The 23239-nt window shown below is 42.2% G+C and overlaps 2 protein-coding genes across 2 annotated transcripts in view; both read left to right on the top strand.

The window, feature by feature from the left end:
- The window catches only part of LOC114625826 (rap guanine nucleotide exchange factor 5-like), a 32509-nt gene extending 26601 nt beyond the window's left edge, over positions 1–5908 (top strand). The window contains exon 6 of the mRNA XM_028773181.1: positions 5747–5908. Within this exon, the coding sequence (XP_028629014.1) occupies positions 5747–5908 (162 nt within the window). The remainder of the gene's footprint in view (positions 1–5746) is intronic.
- Rapgef5 (Rap guanine nucleotide exchange factor 5) overlaps positions 5907–23239 on the top strand; it is a 161512-nt gene continuing 144179 nt past the window's right edge. The window contains exons 1-2 of the mRNA XM_028773200.1: positions 5907–5996; positions 17900–17948. Coding sequence (XP_028629033.1) covers positions 5970–5996; positions 17900–17948 — 76 coding nt within the window. The 5' untranslated portion in view covers positions 5907–5969. The remainder of the gene's footprint in view (positions 5997–17899; positions 17949–23239) is intronic.

Below are 23239 nucleotides of genomic sequence, written 5' to 3'. Positions count from 1 at the left end.
CCTGGACACAGCTTGGAAGATGAATGCTTTTTTTTTTACTACTCTGGAATAAATTTAGAAAAGTAATTTTGGACTTAATATGGTAAGCTTTGATACAGAACCTCACATGAAAGGGAATCCTGACAGTGTGTTAGGAAAATACTTAACAACTCACTTCTAAGTGAAAATATGAAACAAAAGGGAGTGCCTGTTTTATACAAAATAATAATTACCATCTGAAAACCAACTCTTAAGTCTGATGCTGTGTTAAATATACCATCCGCACATGTGTGTACATATTCTGCTAAGATGCCCAGCAACACTGTGAAGTAGCTGGCACAATTCCTCTTTTATAAGTAGGAAAGCTAGTGGAGGTTAGTTAACTCCACTGAGCTAAAAAGAAACAGAAGTAGAGTTTCTCTTTTTCAGTTCCCTAGGAGAAAAAGAGGCTGTTTAAACTAGCTACTTAATTATTGTAGGGTATCAATTTCTCAATAGCTTCTTTTTCTGTTCGTTTTCTAGTGATTGAATAAGAATGGTCTCCGTAGGCTCATATATTTGAATGCTTGGTTAATAAGGAGTGGCCCTACTTGGGAGGGATTAGGAGATATGGCCTTGTTGGAAGAAGTGTGTCACTGGGAGTGAGCTTTGAAGTTTGTGAAGCCCAAGCCAGACCCAGTCTCTCTCTCTCTTTGTACTGCCTATGGATCAAGATGTAGAACTCTCTGCTCCTCCAGCTCCATGTCTGCTTGCATGTCACCATGCTCCCTGCCATGATGAGAATGAACTGTGAGCCAGCCTCAGTTAAATGCTTTCCTTTTTAAGAGTTGCCATGGCCATGGTGTCTCTTCACAGCAGTGAGACACTGAATAAGACCGTTCAAGGCTGTGGCGAAGCTCATTTCCCATTGGCTACAATCTGTTCTCCCATCTCCCATCCTTTCCTATAAAATGTCTTGTTCTCATGCTTCCTCCATTTGGGATCCTACTTTATGGATAAAGTGATCCAAATTTACCACTGTGGACTAGGTCCTGGTTTCTCATGGGTCTCAGTCTGACGTCTCTCCTATCCCTTCTTTTCCACACAGTTCTCTTGGGTAATACTTGTTAGAGAACTAGCAGGTGTCAGGTCCAATGAAAACCATTGTCTTGTCAGGCAAAGTAAAACTTGACATCCCGTGAAAGTCCAAGGCTGCTTCATGTCCCCATATTTTCCCTATGCTTGTGTACAGAGCCTCTCTCCTTTGCCATCTTTTATGGGACTCTCTATTCCCTTGATTGGTATATTATTTAGTTATTTAGTTGATATGTGTATGGATGTATACCTAGGCATTTCTTTAATCAACATTTTGAATTTGAGATGTTTGGAGAGATCCCCTTTTTCAGTGGTTCCTGAGCATAGTGGTAATGTGTGGCTTTGGCTGTTGTCATAATTATCGTTTATTTTTGTTCGTTTGGTGACATTGTCAGTCCAGCAGTGACCGCTTTGGTTTTGGTTTTGTTGTTGTTTTTGTTGTTTTGTTTGTTTGTTTGTTTTTCAGAAATTTCACACTGGTGCTGTTTCATGAAGCAGCTATAGCACAAGGTTTGGATTAGCTGAGTCTTTTAAGCAAGTAGCATAGTAAAGGCCTGTTCAGCATATAAGCCAAACCAACCATGCCTAGAAGTAATCTTCGCCAGGAGGAGGAGAGAGTGTAAGGAATTTGTAATATTGAGTTCATGATAAACATCATGTGATCATTTTTAAAGGCTTCGAGCAATGACTTTAAAATGTAAACACTTCATTTCCACTCATCTCCTTCCTTTCTAAGGAATGTTGTTAATCTCCTTACGTTCTTATCTCACTGTCCTGAGTAGGCTTGTCTATTCAGAGAAAAACTAAGTCCCCTGCACACCCTTGAATGACTAAGCTTCCGTCTAGCTGACTCTGGATCATACACATCAAGTTATCTTATACTTTTATCTGTGGGAAATGTAAAATTCCTATTTGGAACCAACCCTCAGTCTGTCTCTGGTTCTTTCAGTGGTGCAAAGAGATACTGTGTAATTTGGAGAAGGGCCAAATAGATTGAGCTTTGAGAGGAGGCATCAAGTGAGAACCACAGTATTTGATCTGGGTTCATGTAATATTAGCAGCAGTGGAGCTGGGGTATAGCCAGGGGTGGTGGGCTGGGGCATACACAGCTCAGAGGTAGAGGCTGGGGCCCAGCTCAGGGGTAGAGGCTGGGGCACATTTCTGATGGTATTTGTATTTTCTAAAGAGCCACAGGGCTTGTCCCCTCTGTGTGTCAGTACTGCCTTTTTCCTGCTTGAATATGCAGAGGCCACTGTGTTGTGGACTGAAGACCTCTGGGGTCACTTGGAGAGAGGGGTATGGTTTCTTCAGTTTCTGTTAGGTGGTTTTTTTCAGTGACACCTCACAAGCATGTATACTTTTATACTATATATGTGTTTACATACATATTCTAATATTGTATGCACATCAACTGTATTTTCTTCTTCCTGATAATAGGTCCCCGAGCCCCATACAATACAGATCTCAGCACACACATAAACAGTCGCAAAATATTAACTTCCAGGGTCTGAAGAGTGTCTCAGTGGTTAAAAGCACTGGTTGCTCTTTCAGAAGACATGTGCCTGGTTCCCAGCATGCACATGGTGTCTCCTACCATCTGTTACTCCAGTTCCAGGAGATCCAATGCCCTCTCCTGACCTCCACAGGCACCAGAAACAGACATGGTGCATGCATATGAATGCAGGCACAACACTCACACATGTAAAATATTATATATATATGTAAATCTTTAGAAAATTAATTTCTAAATCATCATTTCTAATTCTAAAGAAAATATCCTAGTCTACCCACTACCCAGATATGATAATCTAGTAAAATTCTACTTCTGGGGACTTGGTCTGTGGAAGCAGGACATTGTGTGTTGTTTAGCTTACTGTTGTAAGCTCAGTGTTATTTAATCTGTTCAAAGACTTGGGATATAGTTCAGTAATAGAGTGCATGCTAAAGGCACTGGGTTCAGTCGTCAACAACTCCCTCATCAGAAAAAGACATATGTTCAAGCCACGGATGGTGGTGCACACCTGTAATCCCAACACTTGGGAGGCAGAATCAGGAGGATTAGAAATTTAAGGCCAGGCTCAAATACATAGTGACTTTGAGGCAAGTCTAGGCTGTACAAAATCATCTCAAAAAGCAATTTAAAAGAAAAAAACGAGTGGCAGATATATACATATGTGTGTGTGTGTGTGTGTATACACATATATTTGTAGTCTTTAATTATGTGAGATGTTAGTAAAGCTTAGTAATGAGTAATCCCTTGGGAATAGAGGAGGGAGGCCATGTGTGTGTTTACACATGTGTGTACTATAGCAGTGTGTGTGTGTGTGTGTGAAGGAGGGTCCAAGATGAGGATAATCACTGTTTGATAAGAGTGTACACAGAAAATGCAGACTTTATTCACCCATAAGAAAGAAAAATATATCATTGAGCTCTTGGTCTAGACATTGTCCCCCAAGGGTTCGCTAAGTGTGTTTCCTGTTCTGTCCTCTCTGGAGACGTCTGAGGAACTATAAAACCAGGACCGTATGTGTTTTATCGTGGCTGGCTTCTCTTTACATTGGTTTAAATAGAACTTTGTATAGTTGCATACATGGAATGAGACCTACAACATCGTGTAATGTGTAGGACGGCCAGGAGACATGAAAAAGTTAGAATTATTTACATTCTTTTGGCGAGGATAGACTAAGGTAAATGTGTTTTTGTCTTCTATTGGTGCACAAATTAGGAGAGAATGATATCTTGTATGTATTTTTGGTAGAAATAATGTAAATTGTTTTTGTTTGTTTGTGAATACCAAAATGAATGTAAATCTGATAGTTACCACACCATGGCTTCTCTCTCCTTTACAGTTTTGTTTTCATTACCTGATACTTGGATTATTTAAATTGAACATAAAGGCTTCATAATTAAAATAAAACTTCTTATAAAATTAAAAGGTGCTCAGAATTAACACTGAAGTCTCTCTCCTCCTCTCTCTCTGTCTCTCTGTCTCTGTCTCTGTCTCTGTCTGTCTGTCTCTCTCTCTCTCTCTCTCTCTCTCTCTCTCTCTCTGTCTGTGTATACACATGCATATTCCTCAATCAAGAAGCCAATCATTTTAATGTTCAATCTGTACTGTATTGAGATTTGTTGCTATTGTGGGATTTTTATCTGTTTTGAGACAGAATCTAGTGTGGCCCAGGCAGTCCTTGAACTCACTATGTGGCTGACATGGACCCTGAACTCTCAATGTTCATGCCTCCACCTCCCAAGTACTAGAATTACAGATGTGCATCACCGCACCCAGCTGCGATGTGTGCTCATTGCTCAGTGTTTCCGCAGCTAAAAGCATTACCTGCGGCAAACACTTACAGTGATTCTAAGATTTTATAGCCCACACATTTTCCTCTGTATTGAACACTGTGGTTATTTTCAGTCTTGAGCTATTACAAATCACACTAAGAGGAATCTTTATTTGGAAACTTTTTTTTTCCCTGCTTTTACTGAGGCTTGATCAGGGCCTTGGCCATGCCATGATCTGGCACTGAGTCACATCTCTAGCACGGTAGGAGAGTCTTTTGAAGAGCTTGTTTTCTGATGGTAATCTGTTAGTTTGTTTTTGATTTATGAAAACCCAAATGGGAACAGGTAAGAGAGAAGAACAAGGCAGGGGTGTGCTCCTTGCTTGTACAGGACCCACCTATTGCTTTCTGTGTGCTGTTGCAGTTCAGGCGCATGTTGCAGGGCACACTCTTATTGCACTGGAGAGATGAGCGTGTGAGACAGACGGTATTGATCACACAGTCAATTAACAAGACAGGAAGCTGGGAATGGCAGTATTCATTTGTTCTAGTGCTTGGAGGCTAAGGCAGGAGGATCCAAAGTTTGAGGCCAGCTGTGCTATATGCTATATGTGTAACTATGCTAGTTACACAGCTACATAAATAAATAAGGATTTAAAATAAAACATGAGACTACAGTGGTCGGTTTTTCTCATTATTAACACTTAGAGCACCATTTTCTGAATGGCCTAATAGTTAGGCTCCATTATGGAATTCTTACAATTTGATGGAATGAGGCCTCTTGGAGGGTATTTTAAATAGTACTTTAACGTTTAACCTAGTACACATATTGGTAAATGTGTCTGTATAGTTTGGAAGTTCAGATGGTTTATCAGGTTCCCTGAGACCACATAGCTTAGGGTATGTGTTACAGATTCTCATAAGAGTAAGGGGTCAGTGGTAAGTGCAGAGCACTGTGGAGGTCTCCAGGAAAACCCAAGGTGGTCAATCAGGGCTTTTAGATGGTACTATGGGGGGAAGGTCATTAGGTGAGTGTTGGGCACGAGGGATGAGGGAAGGGAGAGTGACAGAGAGAACAGCATTGTGTTTAAAAATAACAGCAAGACGACTGGAAGCTATTAAAGTGGGAGTCTCCGGGTCTGTTCCATCCAAACGCTGTTGAAGCAAGACACAGATCCACGGGACCTCCAACTCTCCCCAGTCGCAGCCTCTAGGACCATCTCCTCGCTGCCTTTGGCTCCTAGGACCAGCCAGCACCGTCTTCACGGTTAGCCCCATACTCCGGATCAGCCATGAACTCTCAGATTCATCAGACTTATTCCACTGAGGTAGAAGCTGCCGTGAACCACCTGGTCAACTGGTACCTGAGGGCCTCCTACACCTACCTCTCTCTGGGCTTCTTTTTTGACCAGGATAATGTGGCTTTGGAGGGCGTAGGCTACTTCTTCCATGAACTGGCCGAGGAGAAGAGCGAGGGCACCAAGCGTCTCCTCAAGTTGCAGAACGATTGCGGGCCCCGTGCATTCTTCCAGGATGTGCAGAAGCCATCTCAAGATGAATGGGGTAAAACCTAGGAGGCCGTGGAAGCTGCCTTGGCCCTGGAGAAGAACCTGAACCAGGCCCTCTTGGATATGCATGCCCTCGTGCCCCAGGCATCTCTGGGTGAGTCATCTCTCTGAGTGCCTCACTCTGAAGCACAACTAGGAGGCCTCTGAGCCTTCAAGAGGCTCCCTCCTCTGATCTCCACCAGCCTGCTTCAGGACCTCCACCAGAAAGAACCTCTCAAGCCACTAGGCAACTTTGTAACCGCCCAGGAGCCTCCCCCAAGTGTTGGACCAAGTAAAAATAAAGCTTTTTGGAACAGAAAACAACAGCAGTAAGAGCATAGGAGCCCAGTGGTGTTTGTTACGTTAAGGAATAAGCAGGGTGTGTGGCCCTGGAAAGAATCTTTTGTTTGAGGTGGGTACAGTGACTGACAGATGTCTGGAATTGCAGGGAGATGCGTTGAGAGTCTACTTAAGGCAAAAATAGGTACTGAATCTCCTGAGAGGATTGCAATGTGTGTAAGAAGCTTTATCTGCTGGATGGATTAGAAAAGGAGAGAGAATTGGGCTCTTAAGTTCACCCAGGAGACCTCATAGAGAATCGGGTTCTTAAGTGCACCCAGGAGACCCCATAGCCATCTTGCTTTCATTAAACTCGTTCAAGTCAAGGGAACCAGTCTGAACTGCGTCCCCACATGGCCAATACTGCAGGTGCCTGAGTAATTAGAGTAAGTCCATGTGTCCATTTAGTGGAACTACTGTTTTTTTTTTGAAAATGTCATGTTTGGTTTCTTCAAGACAAACATATAAAGGAGGAAAGCCTTAGAAATTATCTCCTCCCCTTACATATTGTACAGGCTAGTTTTATGTCAACTTGACTCGAGCTAGAGACCTCTGAAAGGAGGGAACACGAATTGAGAAAAGTCCATGGCTAAGATGCAGAAGTAGGGCATTTTTAAAATTAGAGATTGATAAGGAGGTCCCAGTCCATGTGGATGGGTTGATCCCTGGGCCGGTGGGATCCTAGTTCTATAAGAAAGCAGGGTGAGCAAGCCATGAGGAGCGAGCCAGTAAGCAGCACCCTTCCATGGCCTCTGCATCGGCTCCTGCCTCTAGGTTCCAGCCCTGATGTCCTCCAATGATGGACTATGATGTGGAAGTGTAAGCCACATAAACCCTGTGTTTCGTCACTGCAGTGGTCTTCCTAACCAGGACAGATACTGTCAGTGTCTTCACATTGTCTGTTTGTGTCTAGTATCAGGGCTTCAATCTTTCATGTAGTATGTAGCATCTCTTTGCCCCTGACCCAAGCCTGAGGTGACTTTCTCATCTGTTTTTCTACAGTTCTTTCTGTTCCCCACTGTGCTGTCTTTAAATGAGGCTTGGAGAGGCCTTGGGGTCAGATGTCAGGTTATCATTGCCTTCCTTTGCTGCCACAGTTAAGATCCGGCTTCAGTTCTCTGTGAGAACCATGGAAGTGCTTTGGTCAACACCGGGTCATGTGTAGCTTCTTTGGATACTTCTGCTCTGTGGAACTATACACTTTCCATTTGTTCCCTTCTCTGTAATTCCTCTTCTTTCTGAATCTATAGGACCCAACCCTCGGCAGCTTGCTTCTCATTTCCTTCCACCGGAAACTTCCCACCTTCCTCAAAGACTCATTTTCTAAACGGCTTCCTAGCTAGCTCTTTTCATGCACCCTGGAAACATGGAGGCAAACGCTGCTTGCTGAATTTCAGAAATGTCTCCTGTCCCAGCACAGGACCGCCGTTCTCTCCTCTGCTGTAGCCCACTGTGTCCCCTTTGCCAGACTTCTTGAAGTTTTCAAGTGTGAGCAGTCCCTTTGTCCATTAAACTCCGAGGAAGTCAGTCCTTGATGTGATTGATACTGCATGAATTTGAGGATTCCTGTCCCTGCAGCATCCCCATAATTCCAATGAAGTAAATGTCCTTTGTTGCTCCCTGCTGAGTCATCAAGCCTTGTCATGGTCCTAGAGGAGCTGGAGGGCTGAAGCTTCACTATGAGTTTGGGAGATGCATGTAACACCTCCCCTTAGGACTGCTGAAACACTCAACCACAGGGCAGATCTCACCTGATACCTGTGACATGAACATGAAACTAGGCCTAAGACAGTCCCGGATCAAGTAGAAAACATGGAAATTTCAGTAGACCTTATGCCAATCATGGAGAGATTAAAATATCATTCTAATTTGATTTAGAATAAATTTAAGGAATAAAATTACCATTTTAATTATTTCCTAATGGGAAGGTCTTAAATATATTAACACCTAATTTTATTTAATGAAGCTATGAATGGATAGTCAGCATAAATACATGTGAGGTCTGAGGCTCAGAAAAAAATGAGCAGAAGAAAGATTAAAAACTATAGGGGCTGAGGGCTGGAGAGATGGTTCACCATTGAGAGCACTGGCTGCTCTTCTAGAGGACCTGAGTTTGATTCTCTGTACCTATGTGACTGTGTGTATTCCCAGTGCTGAGGAATCTGACCATCTTCTGGCTTCTGAGGATACCAGGCACACACATGATGCATAGCCATATATGCAGGCAAAGCATGTATATGCATAAAAATAAATAAACAAAACATTTTAAATATTTTTATAAAAACAGACGATGTTGTAGTTCAGTAGTAGAATACATGTTTAATATGACTTAGGCCCCCCGCTCACCCCACCCACAACTGAAGGAGGCAAGGAAGAGAGAGGGGAAGGGAACAAGAAAAGGGAAGAATAAGGGCTGAAGTTATATAAAACCTTTAGAAAAACAATTTCTAGGGTCTCCTAACAAAACTACTCATTAACACAAAAGAATCCCATGGAAATTATGCTACCAGCATGTTTTGGCTGATCTATTAAAGTGTCTGGAGAGGCCACGTAGTTGTTAATGCTCTGGTTGACAGCGTGAGCCTGGGAGAGTAGATCCTAAAGCTGAGGGGGCTAAAGTCTCGGTGCAATAGCCAACTTTATTCAGAGTATCAGACAGTTTATTCTCTGTAGGAATTCTGAGGGTTACGCAAGGCCAAGTGAGCAGAATTCCCATGAGTTTAGGCTGTATATAGTCACATGGGCAGCCCATGCTTGGAAACATTGTTTTGGATAACCAAAGCAAGCAACAATGTATTATGCTCCTATTTACTATTTCTGGGAGGAACACAAAATCTGTGTCATGGAGGAACAGAGATTACAAGACTCTTGTTTACTTGGAGTTTTTCCCACAAGCTCTCAGAAATCTCACAGGGCTTCATTCATGGACAGTGTTCCAACAGGTATGACAGGAGCATGTAAAAGGAATAACACAGTTCATGAATTCAGCTTGTTCTAAATCATCTTCATATAAGCCACAGACCGTTTTCAAGAGTTCATCTGCACTGTTACCATATCTCAAGCAAAATGAAGATAAATTAAGTCAGTGGGATTTGGAACAGTGCCCTGGTTCATAACAGGTACAACAGAAGTGTGCCATTTGTTGTTTCATTATTTTTTAAAAGATTTTATTTATTTTATGTATATGAATACACTGTAGCTGCCTTCAGACACACCAGAAGAGGGCATTGGATCTCATTTACAGATGACTGTGAGCCACCATGTGGTTGGTGGGAATTGAACTCAGGACCTCTGGAAGAGTAGTCAGTGCTCTTAACCACTGAGCCATTTCTCCAGCCCCTTGTTGCTTTATTATTTTACATTCTGTACTATGTGTAGGAACTCAGGCCTCTCAATATGGAACTGAACAGCCGATCTTCTAGCTGACAATTCTGTGATGTCCTTTCTGTCTCTTTTTAAAAACTTTTTATTGATTCCTTGTGAGTTTCACATCATGCACCCCAGTCCCACTCATCCCCAAGTCTCCTCATATCCACCCTTCACCCTTGTAGCCTCCCCCCCAAAATAAAAACACACCCACAAACATACAAACAAAAACAAAGCATAGAGAACATCACATCATGGAAGCATATATGGACAGTGTATCCCAGAGTATATCCTTCTGTCCACACATCTTCACTTGCAAATGCTCATATCAATGAGTCAATGGTCTGGTTTGAGATCTCTGGCTTCTGTGACACCAATATTGGATCCTCAATGGGACTCCTCTGGGTCATCCCATTGCTGTATCCTGCAGCTTTAGATCAGCAGGACTGGCCATTTTGCACAACCCAACTGGTCACAGATGATATAGAATTTTGGGGTGGGCTAGTTCAGAGCCCTGGATCATCTGGGCCTGGGTGGTAGCTGAGTTGGTCAGTGGGTCAGCTCTCCCTTATCCAGACCACTACGGTGAGCGCTTCAGCACTGCTGGACTATCCAACGCCACCTTTGACAGGAGGCAGACCTTTAACAGGAAACTCTCCTCTTTCCATCCCCTTGGGCCAGCTCACCCTTACCCATGCTTCCAGAGCCAGCTCTGCTGTGCTGCCCAGTCAAAGTGTGGAGCCCACTTTCTCACTTGCTGCAGTCTGCCATGGGCTGGCTAACACCTTCACACCCTTAGTTAGTGCTGGCTTACCTGTGCCTTCCCCATAAGAGCCAGCTCCACTGTGTTGCCCAGGCAAGGTGCAGGGTCTGCTCTCCTGAGTGCTACAGCTAGTGAGGGGCAGGCAGGGCCAGATCTCCTATTCTCAGACCCTTCCTCCCAGCTCTCCCAAATACTGCAGGTGATGGGGGAGTGGCTTTGGGGAGAGAGCATCACCCTCATACCCACACAATGTGGATGAGCAGAGGGGGCCTGCTCTCCCATGCTCTTGCCCTTGGGACTGGATTGTACCCCTCCCCAACTGCTACCACCAGGGTCAGCTTTACTGTGCTGTCCAGGTGAGGTGCAGGGCCAGCTCTCTGGAGTGCCTGCCATAGGTAAGGTGTGTGTATGTGTGGGGGAAGTCCTTTCTTAAAATCCAGAATCAGACTTGAACCACCTGTTGGCAATATCTAGGGCATCGATTTTTATAACTTACTCCTGGTAATTATCGTCAAGGCACACTCAGTGAGTGCATTTAGGATAAGCTGCCAAGACCCTGGTACCCTGGGTGCTTTCCTCACTTCTACCTTTCTACAGCTTCCAAAATTTGAAATTAAGCATATATGGCTATCAGTAAACAACTCAACAGAAATACTGAAAAGGAAAGGCAGCTTTCAAGCATAATCTGTAAGGAAGCAGATGCCCCTATCCTTCAGATGCAGGAATTGGATTCAGGCATCATCTGTAGGGAAATAGATTCCCCTCTACTGTAGATTCAGGAATTGGATTCTGCCTACATCTCTGTGAGCTTTAGAATGCATTGAGGCTACGCTATGAAGCGTGGCCCTGAAGAATTCCCTTGAGACTTTAAGTAGAGGAACTAGTTGAGCCACACCTGGACTTCCAACTCACAGCAAATCAGATTTCAGCAGTCAAATAAATCCATGATGATTTACTACGGTAGAGATATAAACATACTCCATGTTCCTTGGAGAGCATGTGCTTGGCAATCCCCTGGTTCATAATACAACACTTCATAATACAACATAATGCCAGAGCTGCCAGGCTACAGGTATTTAAGGTGATGGATACCTCTGAAGTTGCAGAGTGAATTTCTATGACTGATATGTCCTCCGTGCCTCAGTGAAAACTTCAGAGTCCTGCAGAAATCTAAAACTTTATTTTTGAGGTAAACTCTGAGGATATAAGCACCTGAAATACTGCTCAATGCATTTTTTTTTAATAAGCCATTTTAGCCTATTTTTTTTCTATGACAGTGGGGTTGGGCCAGGTGTGTGGAATTTACAGTGAGCAGAAGCAGTAGTCAGGCTGGCAAGGACTTCACAGTTGAGTGGGAAGAAGGGGCTTAAGCACTTCAGTTCAAAGATCCTAATTACGATGTAATGGTGTCACTGATAACTAACAGTCAAGTGACACTCTGAATCAAGCTGCTGTATCTGATGCTTCTCACACATTACCTATTTAGTCTTGCAGCCATCCTGTAAAAACAGAAGGCTTTGGTGACACCCTTCCACCTCGAGTGCTACAATTGCTCTCAAGGTGGTGTAAAATAATCCCGGGGGGGGGGGGTTCCTACTTTTGCTGTAGATTTTTGCATTCTGGTTCTTGCTATTTGAGAAGGTACTTGTGTGCTAATGAATTCTATAGATGGACTCTCCAGTTGGGAAGGGCCTTAGTTGGCAGGATTTTGTCTTTAGAAGTTTTCCTGATGTAATATCCCTGCAAGGAGCCCATTCTACAGGCAGTATCACTAAAGTGTCTGGGCCTTGACTGATAGAATACTAGTCTGCTCTGTTTCTAGATATAATTACCCTATCTCCAAAAAGCACAATAATCGAGGAGAAGAATTTTCTACACAAGGACTGAGATGTGATACGGAATAAAAGGCATAAGGAAGCATTCGTTTGAAATGTTTTTAAAAGAGAGAGGTCGTCATCATTTACTTGCTTTGACAAGTCTTCAAAACATTTGTGATTTTATTCTGCTCTTTGTACCAAAAAAAAAAATCTATGCAATTTGTCAATAAATGGCTTCCAGCAGTTGGTTTTCATGTTTGTTTCCTAGATTATTTGTTCATAGTGCTCCAGTTTTTCACCTTCAGGGTATCAGATGCCACTACTGAATGAAAAAATAAGTAAATAAAAAGGAAAGGAAGGGGTGTGACTATTCCTAGGTATGGTGGAGGAGAATGTTTTTTTATAGATATGTAGGAGAGAATAAACAAACTTGTCAGAGACACCTGAGAGTCCAGAGTGATATGATCAGACTGAGCTGGTCCATATGGGGAGAGGGGGACGGAAGGGAAAGAAGAGGAGAGCCAGTTGCAGCTAGGAGGCCAAAGATACAAAAGGGGTGGGTAACCAAAATGTCTGGATTATATAGGGAACAGCCTCTGGGGGAATGGCAACCAAGTCTTCGGGCTTGAGAGAATGAGATATACCAGTCATATCCTATAACAGGAAGGGACTGAGGGATACTGGGAAGCCAGGTCTGCTTTGATATATTAAATATGCACCTCGGCCATTTGTTGTGGGTTTGAAACTTAACAGCCGCTTTTCCAGACAATATAAACACCCCCATGTGGGGGGAATAGAGACGGGAGTTATTCATGAAGTTACTCTTCTGGTTCTGGAGCCTTCCAGTTATCTTTCTGTGTAAAGAGTTATCTACCAAACCTCATTGTGAACTGTCTTTAACATAGGCAGCTCTGGCCTTCTGAAAATTCACAGACTGAGTAAAACATGCCTTTTGCAACAGGTATCAGTTGACCTAAACGGCACCCTTCACCTTTGATGACCCATCTCCCCTATGTCTTCTTGTGAGCAGTTGCCCCTTCATTTGCATTTTAGTTCAAATGTGTGTCTGGGAGCTGAACCTGGAGCCAGAGCCAGAATGATGGACAAGGGAGGTCACTGAAGGCTTACAGTCTATAAAAGTGCCAGAGACTCCCAGCTACAGAAGGGGTTTCATGAGTGGATGCAGAGTGCAGCTGATGCCGGTGTAGGATGCTATGGGAGGACCATAGGACTTTACTCAGTTGGGAGAGATGGTGTTACACCTGTAGGATAAAATAAACGAGAGAAGAAAGAACAGTTCAGATAACTGCCACACTACATTTTAGTGGATGATTATTTGGTTTTCTTTAAACCTACATTTTACCTGTCTGCTCCTCTGGCCATATTCCTGAAAATCCTGACTATTCTCAATAATCCCACTCTCATTAGTTCATACAATGCTTGGGATAAACTAAAACTATCATATCTTTATAGTTTGAACCTCTGTCAAAGCTGTAGCTATACAGTTGTAGCTGTGAGTTGAACCCTGGTTTTCTGCCACCAGTGTTCTTAACCAGTGAACCATACTTCACTCCTTAGCTTATGCTTTTAAAAACTTAGGATATTTGGGACTAATACTCGGGACTTTTTTTTTTTACATTTTATTTTCAGAAATTGTGAAAACAACATATACTCAAAAACTATTTCTGTATCAAAACTTAACTGTTTCTAGGTTTACTAAAAGCCTTTACAAAACTGTTCACTGCTGATTCTATTTAAATTAGTTTCTTGAGGACAGCCCTCTAATTAATTATCTACATATTTTTACCATTACTGTGTTGTCCTCCCAGAATGACTTTCACTGACCTACCCAGCTTCACTCATTGTAAGGGATGCTTCTGTCAGAAAGCTGGCCCACATTTTCTTAGTTAACCTCTCTCAGGAGACTTGTCCTTGTGTTTGCATTTGAGGCTTCTTGTTGGTCTCCTGTGATACACAACAGCTTTGTGAGTGAGCATTTGGGATACCAGAGAGAAAACAGAGAAGACAGCACTAGAGATAAGACTGGATCCACTTCTTGATGACTGCCAGTGCTCTTTAGGGTTGATCCTGCTGTTTATAGAGTTGAAAGCCAAAGCATTTCAACATGTTCCAGACTCTAGATTCTGACGGTTAACCAGGAGAGAGGGAAATCTGCAGGCTGTGCCTTCTCAGTCTGGAGTCAGCCTCTATTTAGATATTCATGAGAGCAACCAAGACCTCAACTGCATGTGCTTAGAATGATATGTAGTAGTTTTATATATTGAACAAACTGTATTTTAAATTAAAGCTAAGCTTTATAAAAAGCATCCTTGCAGTTTTCTGTGTAATTGGGTCTGTCAGCCTATGATATACCAAGTTAATCTAATCATTTGATTGAATTATGACATCATTTTTATCTGTATGACACAGTGAAGACCGTGCTCTTTTACAAATGAATTAAATTGGGGGTAGAGCAAAATAAAAAGCAAATATAGATTGCCAGAGGAGAGGAATATAACATTGAAATGTGGAGTCCTAGAGAAAACCAGAGTCTGGCTGAGGAGAGCAGTGGTTTTTCATCCCTGTGCACAGCATTGAATCATAGGAAAAGAGACTGTAGAAACTAAAGGGAATAACCCATTTCCCCCTAGAAGACCCTGTCAAATACTTGACAGGCATTTGGGAGACTCTCAGCTGGGTGGTCCTTGCTGCTCTCCTAGGGAAGTTGTGGTCAGAACACTGCCTCTACAGGCTCTCCTGGTTCTGGACTATGGCATCTCTTCCCTGTTGCTAACAGGCCCCTTAGTATTAGCAGTATCCAGTTGCTCATATTCCTTGAATATAAATGTAACAATTTGCAAAGGAGATTAAGTCTTTGTACTATATTCTTATGATTCTGAGCTGGGTGGAGTGGTGCACAGGGCTCCAAGGCAAAGGCAGGAGGATCTCTGAGTTCCAGACCACCCTGCTACAGAGTTCCAGGACAGCCAGAGCTACACAGACAAACCCTGTCTCGAAACAACAACAACAACAACAACAACAAAGATTCTTGCTGGCATAGTTTGTGGGGTGGATGCTTTCTCTTTTAATGTTTCCTGTCCTCCTCAAGTGACTTTTTCACTCCTTAAGTCTCTTAAGGGATGTCTTTTTACCTACCCACCGTCTTTTAGTGAAGGAGCATCCCTTACCTCAGATAATGTCAGTAAGAGACAAATAGGTCCCCACCTCCATGGAGCATCCAGTTCAGAAGACAAGCAGCAGTCACACAATTCAAAATAATTAATAACACAACTGCCAGGTGTTTAGGAACAGACAAAGTCTGGGAAGGTGCCTCGGTGCATATAATGGAATCAGACCTAGTTTGTGTCTTGCTTGGGCAGCACTTTCCCTTTTGTGCTTTGGAGAAGGAAAGGGGGAGCCAGGCAGTTTTTCCTCCTGGCAGAGCTGTGGAAGCTGTTCTGCACCCTGCCATGTGTAGACACTCACCGTAGATGTTTGAAGTATGAAGTGAGCACTGTAACCTCATGTACTTCATTTTGAAAAGGGCTAAGCTCTTCCCTGATGGGCCAGGCTCTTCCCAGATGGGCTAGGCTCTTCCCAGAAGGGCCAGGCTCTTCTAAGATGGGCTAGGCTCTTCCCAGATGGGCCAGATTCTTCCCAGATGGGCTAGGCTCTTCTCAGATGGGCTAAGCTCTTCTCAGATGGGCCAGCCTCTTCCCAGATGGGTTATGTTGTTCCCAGATGGGCCAGGTTCTTCCTAGATGGGCTATGCACTTAGCAGATGGAGTAGGCTCTTCCCAGATAGGCCAGGCTCTTCCCAAATTAACCTGCGCAGTCCTTTCTTGATGCTTGTTTCTTATCTCCCCACCCCCCTCTTCTACTGTTTTATTACTTATCCCACTCTGGTCTTTCCCATCAAATCCTTGCAAACAATGTAGTGTTACATGGTTGAGAGTACACTGCTTTTCTTTTCTGAACTTTTTTATTTTGAACCCTAGAGAGTAAAGGCTAAAGGCCCAGTGGAAGACATTTAGGTGTGGAAAGCCAGAGCTGAGATGGGAAAGGCTGACATTGATTTTCTAGGAGCACGTTACATGATCCAACTCCTCTGTCATTTTCATCTCTGCTGCGTTTCTGTCTCTGACTCACAGTGAAGTCTTCCCTGGGAAGTCATGGGTCAGGTAGCCATTGACAAGATGCCAGTGAATGTTCATAATCTTCATCTTTGTTCCATTTCCCCAGAACTTGTGGCATTATGAAGGAGGAAAACCCTAAAGCAGATGACAATACTATAATCATAATCCTTGTACACAACTCAAAATAACAAAATGTTCAGTGATTGATTCTTTGTTTTATTGTTTTTTTTATTCATTTGAGCAAATACAACATCTTTATAAAAGTTTTCTGGAGGTCACTCATTACTTCTCACTTCCACAGTCTCTTCTCCACCTCATTCTTTCCCCATAAACTTTTTACTCATGAGTGTTTCAGACTCCAGGCTCTCAAGGTTGGAGAGAAAGAGACCGATTGCCTGCTTACAATTGTGCAATTGTTGTGAGAGTCTCAGTCATTAGAGAATCAGTGAAATCAGGAGTGAAATCATTTGCTTTCGAATGGCATTCATGCCAACCCACAGGGAAAGTGTGGCAGTAAAACTAGCTGAGCAAGCTTCCTTCCTCAGGATGCCTATGCAGGGGCCACTGGGAAATGGTCCTGGGTGGAGTCAGAGTCTAACACATTAACACTCTTGCCTTCCAGTAAATGAATATAAATGAAATTAATTTGAATGGCAAATCTGCAGCTTAACCTTGAACTCCCATGTTTCCCCTTTAAAGTGTCATTACTGTAATATATTCAGGTACACACACACACACACACACACACACACACACACACACACACACACAAAGAATTTGCGCCTTGATGAGAACTCACTCATTGTGAAATTTTTTTATTGCTGCCAAGCATGGATTTCTTAGATTCTGTTTGTGTTGATCTTGATAATGAATACATTTAGTTTTTAGGACTTTTATGTTCCTCTTTGAGGATGTTTTAAAAAACAGATTTAAGCATTCACACTGGGGAGGGCATGGGCATATTCGTGCTAAATTTCTGGGAGACATACATAGTTAAAGCCACGAGGGATTTTAAGTGTTGTCTGTTCCCATTTTTACTGCCCTGTGGCAGTGTCCCTTCCTTTTATGTTGTGTATTATCCAGATTGGCTCCTGTCACCTGCTCCGCCTGTAGCAAGAGTTCATTGTATCAGAGCAGAAGTCTATTAATGTAGTCCCGCCCACCACAATGCTTCTACAATTCCTAATGCAAACTAGCATCCTCAGGGATACATAATATTTACTGGGCTTGTCAGAATATCATTACTAACAGTTCCTATCTGTTTTTGAGTGCTATACGTTTATGTTTCTAAAGTAATCATCATGGTATGCATACTTCACGATGGGTACCCTTTGGTAAATGGCCTTTTTTAAAATGATATTTTTAAAGTAAAGTATCACTCAGTTTAAAAGTGAATCAGCGTGATTTCTTCCAGGTTTTTTGGTCTGAAATATTGCCACAGTTTTTCGCACATACTAACGAGAGAAGAGAAGTCACTGATGGTGGCAAGATTAAGGTCCCTGCGGCACCTAATGCGAGCTTCTTAGCTACAACGTGCTGCCTTGATGGCTCCATTTTTCTTATTCTAATATGATTTCTTTCCCTAATATTTTCTTAGGTGCAGAGAGAGCTAGCGGCTGTTATTGCTTTGAAAGCAAGAAAGTCTGGTAAGTAATCTCTCATGGGCTGGAGGGAGATTGTAACCCTTTGGGGGTATTTCATACATCACTGCAGAATGCAGTGTGGGTACTTCAGGATGCTTATGATAGAATGCAGAAAACCATCACCATATCTTGAAGCATTTATATTACAGTCTAAATAGCATTCGGTGTTATGGATAGCACTTCAAAGTAAAATTTCGTTCCTTTTCCCTAACTTATCTCCAATTTTGAAGAAAAAAATAAAAATATTAATAGTCCAGTGAAACCAGGAAAGAGATCAAAGCTCATGATCAAAGCAATTAAATTCCTTTACAGTATGTAATGTAATGACAGAGAACAATGAATGCAATAATGCTTTAATGATTTTGAGACAGGGTACCAAGCCTGGGCTACCCTGGAACGCTCTCTCTAGACCAGGCTGGCCTCGGAATCACAGAGGTCTGTGTGCCTATTGGTGGACTTAAGACTTTTCATTTTTTTTAAATTCAAAATAACTTCTCTAAAAACAACTTATTCAAAGACATATCACAGCAAACATTTTTCGTAGAACTGATAATATAGATATAGCCTTATATTTATAAGAGATGATATGTAGAAATAATATGTATAGTGTCAAAAGGAGGCTCCCAAGTATACTTCGGAGGAGAACAGAAAACATCTTCTGCTAAAATCCAATATGAAATGGAGGCTCAGTGACGTAGGAAAAAACTTGCTTAGGGAGGGAAGACGGCGTCTCATGCTCTCCCTCATGTTCAGAGGGAAGAGATCGATGCTGAGCGGAGATCAGCAGTGGTATGGCTTGTCTGGCTTAGAAGACCACATTTTAGCCAGAAAAAAATGGTGACAAAATGAAGATAAACTTGAAGAAAAACACAGAGGAAATATGTTAGCACGAACTGAGCACTTGCGAGGTTCTGTTGCCAGATACCCTTGGGCTTTGCTTACTCCTCGGTTACTTTTTGAATCAAGCACGAATTAGTATGTGTGCATTCACTATATGCATGTAACGTTGGTGGTTTTGCTTATTAAAGACACAGAGACCGGGTGTTATGAAGGCGTTAGAGGGGAAGGCTGAAAATAGCATCTCGAGGCTGTGTATAACCAGAGCTTGTTGGGGAGAAGCTTGAGACAGTAGATATTTGCAAAGAGGGAAGGAAGCCTAGCTAGAGAAGACATCAGTTTAAGGATTCTAAGAGGAATCTAGAGAGATCTGAAGAGACTGATGTTGATCTTGATCCCTGTAGTAGTAAAGAAGCCAAACTTGAAGTGTGCTTGAGTTGCCGTAGCTGCATCTTTTAGTACAGAATTTGACCCTTAAGGTTTCAAAGTAAGTTTGGAAAGGTAAACACTGAACAACCATCGCTAGAGAAAGAGCAAGAAAGCACAGAAGAGGCCGACCTTGTGAGCTGACTGTTGTGTTTGAAGGACAACAAAGACACAAGAGGGGCTGGAGATGAGTGAGCTAGGCAGAGAGAGGTAGATGTGTGGATTGTGGGGTAAGAAATGGCTGCTTGTGGTGGGGGCAAAGATGATCGTTAAAAGCAAAACCTGCACATGCACATAAGGAAGACTTGTTTGAAGTAAAGTGTACTGTGCCTTACCCTTATAAAGTTGGACTACCTTCCTACCTTGATCTGTGGAGCTTGGAACTTAACACAACTTGGCAGTTTTCAGATGCAGATGTGATCTCACACATACACTAGGGATGGGAACATAAATTCATAGCTTTTCAGAAAAGTGGGGGTTTCTTCATTGTTTTTGTTTTGTTTATTTAGACACAGTCTTGCTATGTAGTTCTGGCTGGCCTGGAACTCTTTATGTAGACCAGGCTGATCTCAGACTCACAGAGATCCATTTGCCTCTGCCTCCCACATGCAAGGATTCAACCTGGAGGACAGCAGTTTTTCAAAGTATTCTATCATCCCCAAGTCCTTGTTTCTGTCACCCCAGTCAGGTGTAGCCACAGGATGTCAGCAAGGATACCCTCGCAGATTAAAGGAGAAGGTTATGCATTGACTGCTTTCTCTCTTGTTTATTAAGTCTCATGTACCCTAAACTGGTCTATTGAAATTACTATATAGCTAATCATGACCAAACCCAGGGCTTCATGGCAAGCTCTCTATCATCTGAACTACATCTGCTGTAAGACTACATTTGTGTTGCTTCTTGCCCATGGGATGGGTCTCAAGTTGGGCCAGTCTATGTTTGTCATGTCAAAATTACTGTATAAATGAAATTGTTAATCTTTTAGAATTGTCTTTTCACTGGCTTGACTCTCTAGAGGTTTATTCCAGTTGAATGCCAGTATTTCTTTGCCTTTTATTGATGACTAATATCCCAGTCTCAGTATACCACAACATTTTAATAATTCAACCATTGAATTCCATGTTGTTTTTGTATAGCCTGGATATTAATCCTTTATTAGTATTGGTGACAAATACTTTCTTGAAGTCCACCATTCATCTTTTCATTCTCTCAGAGAGAAGGTGTTTAATTTTGATAAAGTTCACTTTATTAAGCTTGGTGTAGTGTAGATGGCTGTAATCCAAACTCATGGGAGGCTGAGGCCAGAGAATTGCCAGCTTGAGGCTAGCCTGGGCTGCACAAGGAAAACTTGTTTCAGGAAACTCCCCAGAGGCCTATGGGCTTACTATAGCCACTCCCCCAGGGGCAGAATGTAAGTTTGCTTCAGCCCTCTGACAGGTTACCCATGCTCTGGTACTCGGCCCTGTCATGATTGCAGTACTAAGTGTACTCTGTGGGTTTAAAAAGAATTCAGGAACCTGGAATGGAAAAGGGATGGGGATGGGGTATGGGAATGAGAGGATCTGGAGGGGAGAAAGTGAGGTTGGATTTGATCAAAACACATCATATATGTATTAAATCGTTAAATAATAAAAAAATACAAGAAAAAACAGTGCAATGTACTTTTTTTTCTAGGTCATTTTTCTATAAACACTTTGCTTAGGTCTCAATCCTAAAGATTGTGGTGTGTGTGTGTGTGTGTGTGTGTGTGTGTGTGTGCGCTGTTTCCTAAATGTTTTACAATTGTATATGTTTGCGTTTAAGTCTTTGTTCTTCTCTGAGTCCATGTGGCTTAATGTATGAGACTTTTGCTGTAGGTTTTTGCTGTTTGTTTTGTTTTTGTTGTTTTTTTCTATTTCTTCATTTTTTTATTTCAATATTTTATCTATTTACATTTCAGATGTTATCCCCTTTCCCCATCAACCTCCCCATTAACCCCCAATCCCATCTGTCCTCCTCCTTTTATACTGCTTTTATTACTGTTTAAATTACATGCAACTATTAAGGTCAGTTCTAGGTTGAGGAACTAGCAATACAATAGATGCAAATAGTCAAGGAACAAGCAAGACAATAAACACCAATAGTCAAAGAACAAGCAGGACAATAAACAAGAGTTCCATGATTACTCCCATGATCACTGTTTCTAAGGGCTTATCAGGATGACCAAAATATTAGCCTACTTCCCTGTCCTAGCCCAAAGTCATTTTTATGCCTGAAGTCTACTACTTTGTTTTAGCTTAAGATTTAGATTCCTGCCTGAAATTACTTCTTTGTTCCAGCCAAATGTCAGATTCCTGCCTGTAGCCCATGTCCTTGTTCTTGGCCAATATCAGATCCCTGCCAGGCAGCCCCCAAAGCTCTCTATGTCTCCCCCTTTTTTGTTGCATAAACTAGACTGAGCCTGATTCTAACAAGAATGCCTTCCTTACCCATCTTGGAATATGCATTATCAAAAGCAATGCACTTCTGTCTTGATTTTGATTTTATTTTGTGCCCATGAAACTGTTGGAAAGGTAACGCTACTGTATTGGATAACTTTTGTACCTTAGTACAAAAAGAAATTCCTTTGCATACACTTGTGTGTATATATTTCTACTTTTTCTGCTCCATTGAACAAATTGTCATAGGTATGCTATGATGTATCCCATTTTCATGGGATATTTATGTCAATAATAAAGCCTTGGATGATCATTTTGATTATCTACACATAGTGTGCAAATTTTACAAGCCATTGTTGCTTTGCATGGGTTGTCGCTTTTGAGACAAGGTCTTATGTATCCTAAGCTGGTTTCAGACTCACTGTGGCCAAGGGTGACCTTAACTTGAGATCTTCTTTCTCTGCTTTCTGAGTACTAGGATTACAGGAGCACAGTACTAGGGTTATAGGTGTGAAGCTATGCTTTTTGTAGTTTATGGGTGGTTGAGCTCAAACCCTTAGTATTGTGTATACTAGAAAAGTTTTATAGTAACTGAGCTATGTCCCTAGACTTACATTTTATTAACTCTCCCTGGGTATAAATAATAACAAAGCTGAAGGCATTTATTCTTCAACAATTTTTTATCCTTGTCCATTATATCCTTAAACAAGTGACTAAAATTAGACTAGCCAGGTCAATAAGTGTGGGCAGTCTTATGTATGGCAGAAAGCCACTGAAATTTATTTCTGTATGTGGTGTGAGGTGGAAGTTTAGTTCTGTACACACACACACACATACACACACACACACACACACACACACGGGTTTGAGTATGAAGCAAGCTTTATAGTAAGACACAGTGAGTACTCACTTTCCTTATTCTCAGCACACTTCTATTTGTCAGGTTTCATTAAGACCTCTGTAGGCCTTCTAACCCATGAGAGCTGTTTGGACTGAAGACACAGCTCAGTGGTAGAGCAGCTGCTTAACATACACAATGTTCTGGGTTTGATCCAAAAGCACTGAAGAAGGGGGAAAAAAAAAGAGTCCTTTGTGCTAAGCCTGCTCGTCTCCTCCCCTGGCCTCATAGCCACTGCACCATCCCCTTTGTAACTCTCTCCAGTTCTGCCTTCTCCTATGGGTGGGCTTACACCGTCTGTGGTTATTCTTGACTGGATTATTCAGCCCAACAGTGTGCATTTCAGATTCAATAGTCTGGATTAGCATTGTTTATCCATTTACCTGCTAAAAAAATACCAGTTACTTTCAAGCTTTAAAAGTTGTGAGTGCTGCTGCCTGAACACCTCTGCAGGTTTTGTATTCATGTTCTCTACTCATTTTAGTTGAACACTGAAGGATGTGTTTGCTGGGTCCCGTACCAGATCATGCTTTAAGCCATGTGGTCTTTCTGAGTGCCTGCACCCACTGTGAGAGTGTCCATTGTCTCAATCTTCAGCCAGCTTCCTGCTGTTTGGGTTTGGACACTTCCAGTCCTGTGTGTTCTCTTTCTCTCTTCTCTCTGCTTTTTCTCCTACTGTGTGTTCTCTCTGCTTTTCCTCCTACTGTGTGCTTTTT

This window comes from Grammomys surdaster, unplaced genomic scaffold, assembly GCF_004785775.1.
Source record: "Grammomys surdaster isolate TR1022 unplaced genomic scaffold, NIH_TR_1.0 223, whole genome shotgun sequence".
NCBI classification, from domain to species: domain Eukaryota; kingdom Metazoa; phylum Chordata; class Mammalia; order Rodentia; family Muridae; genus Grammomys; species Grammomys surdaster.
The sequence above is the reverse complement of the archived record's forward strand: the minus strand, read 5'-3'. Positions and strand labels throughout refer to the sequence as shown.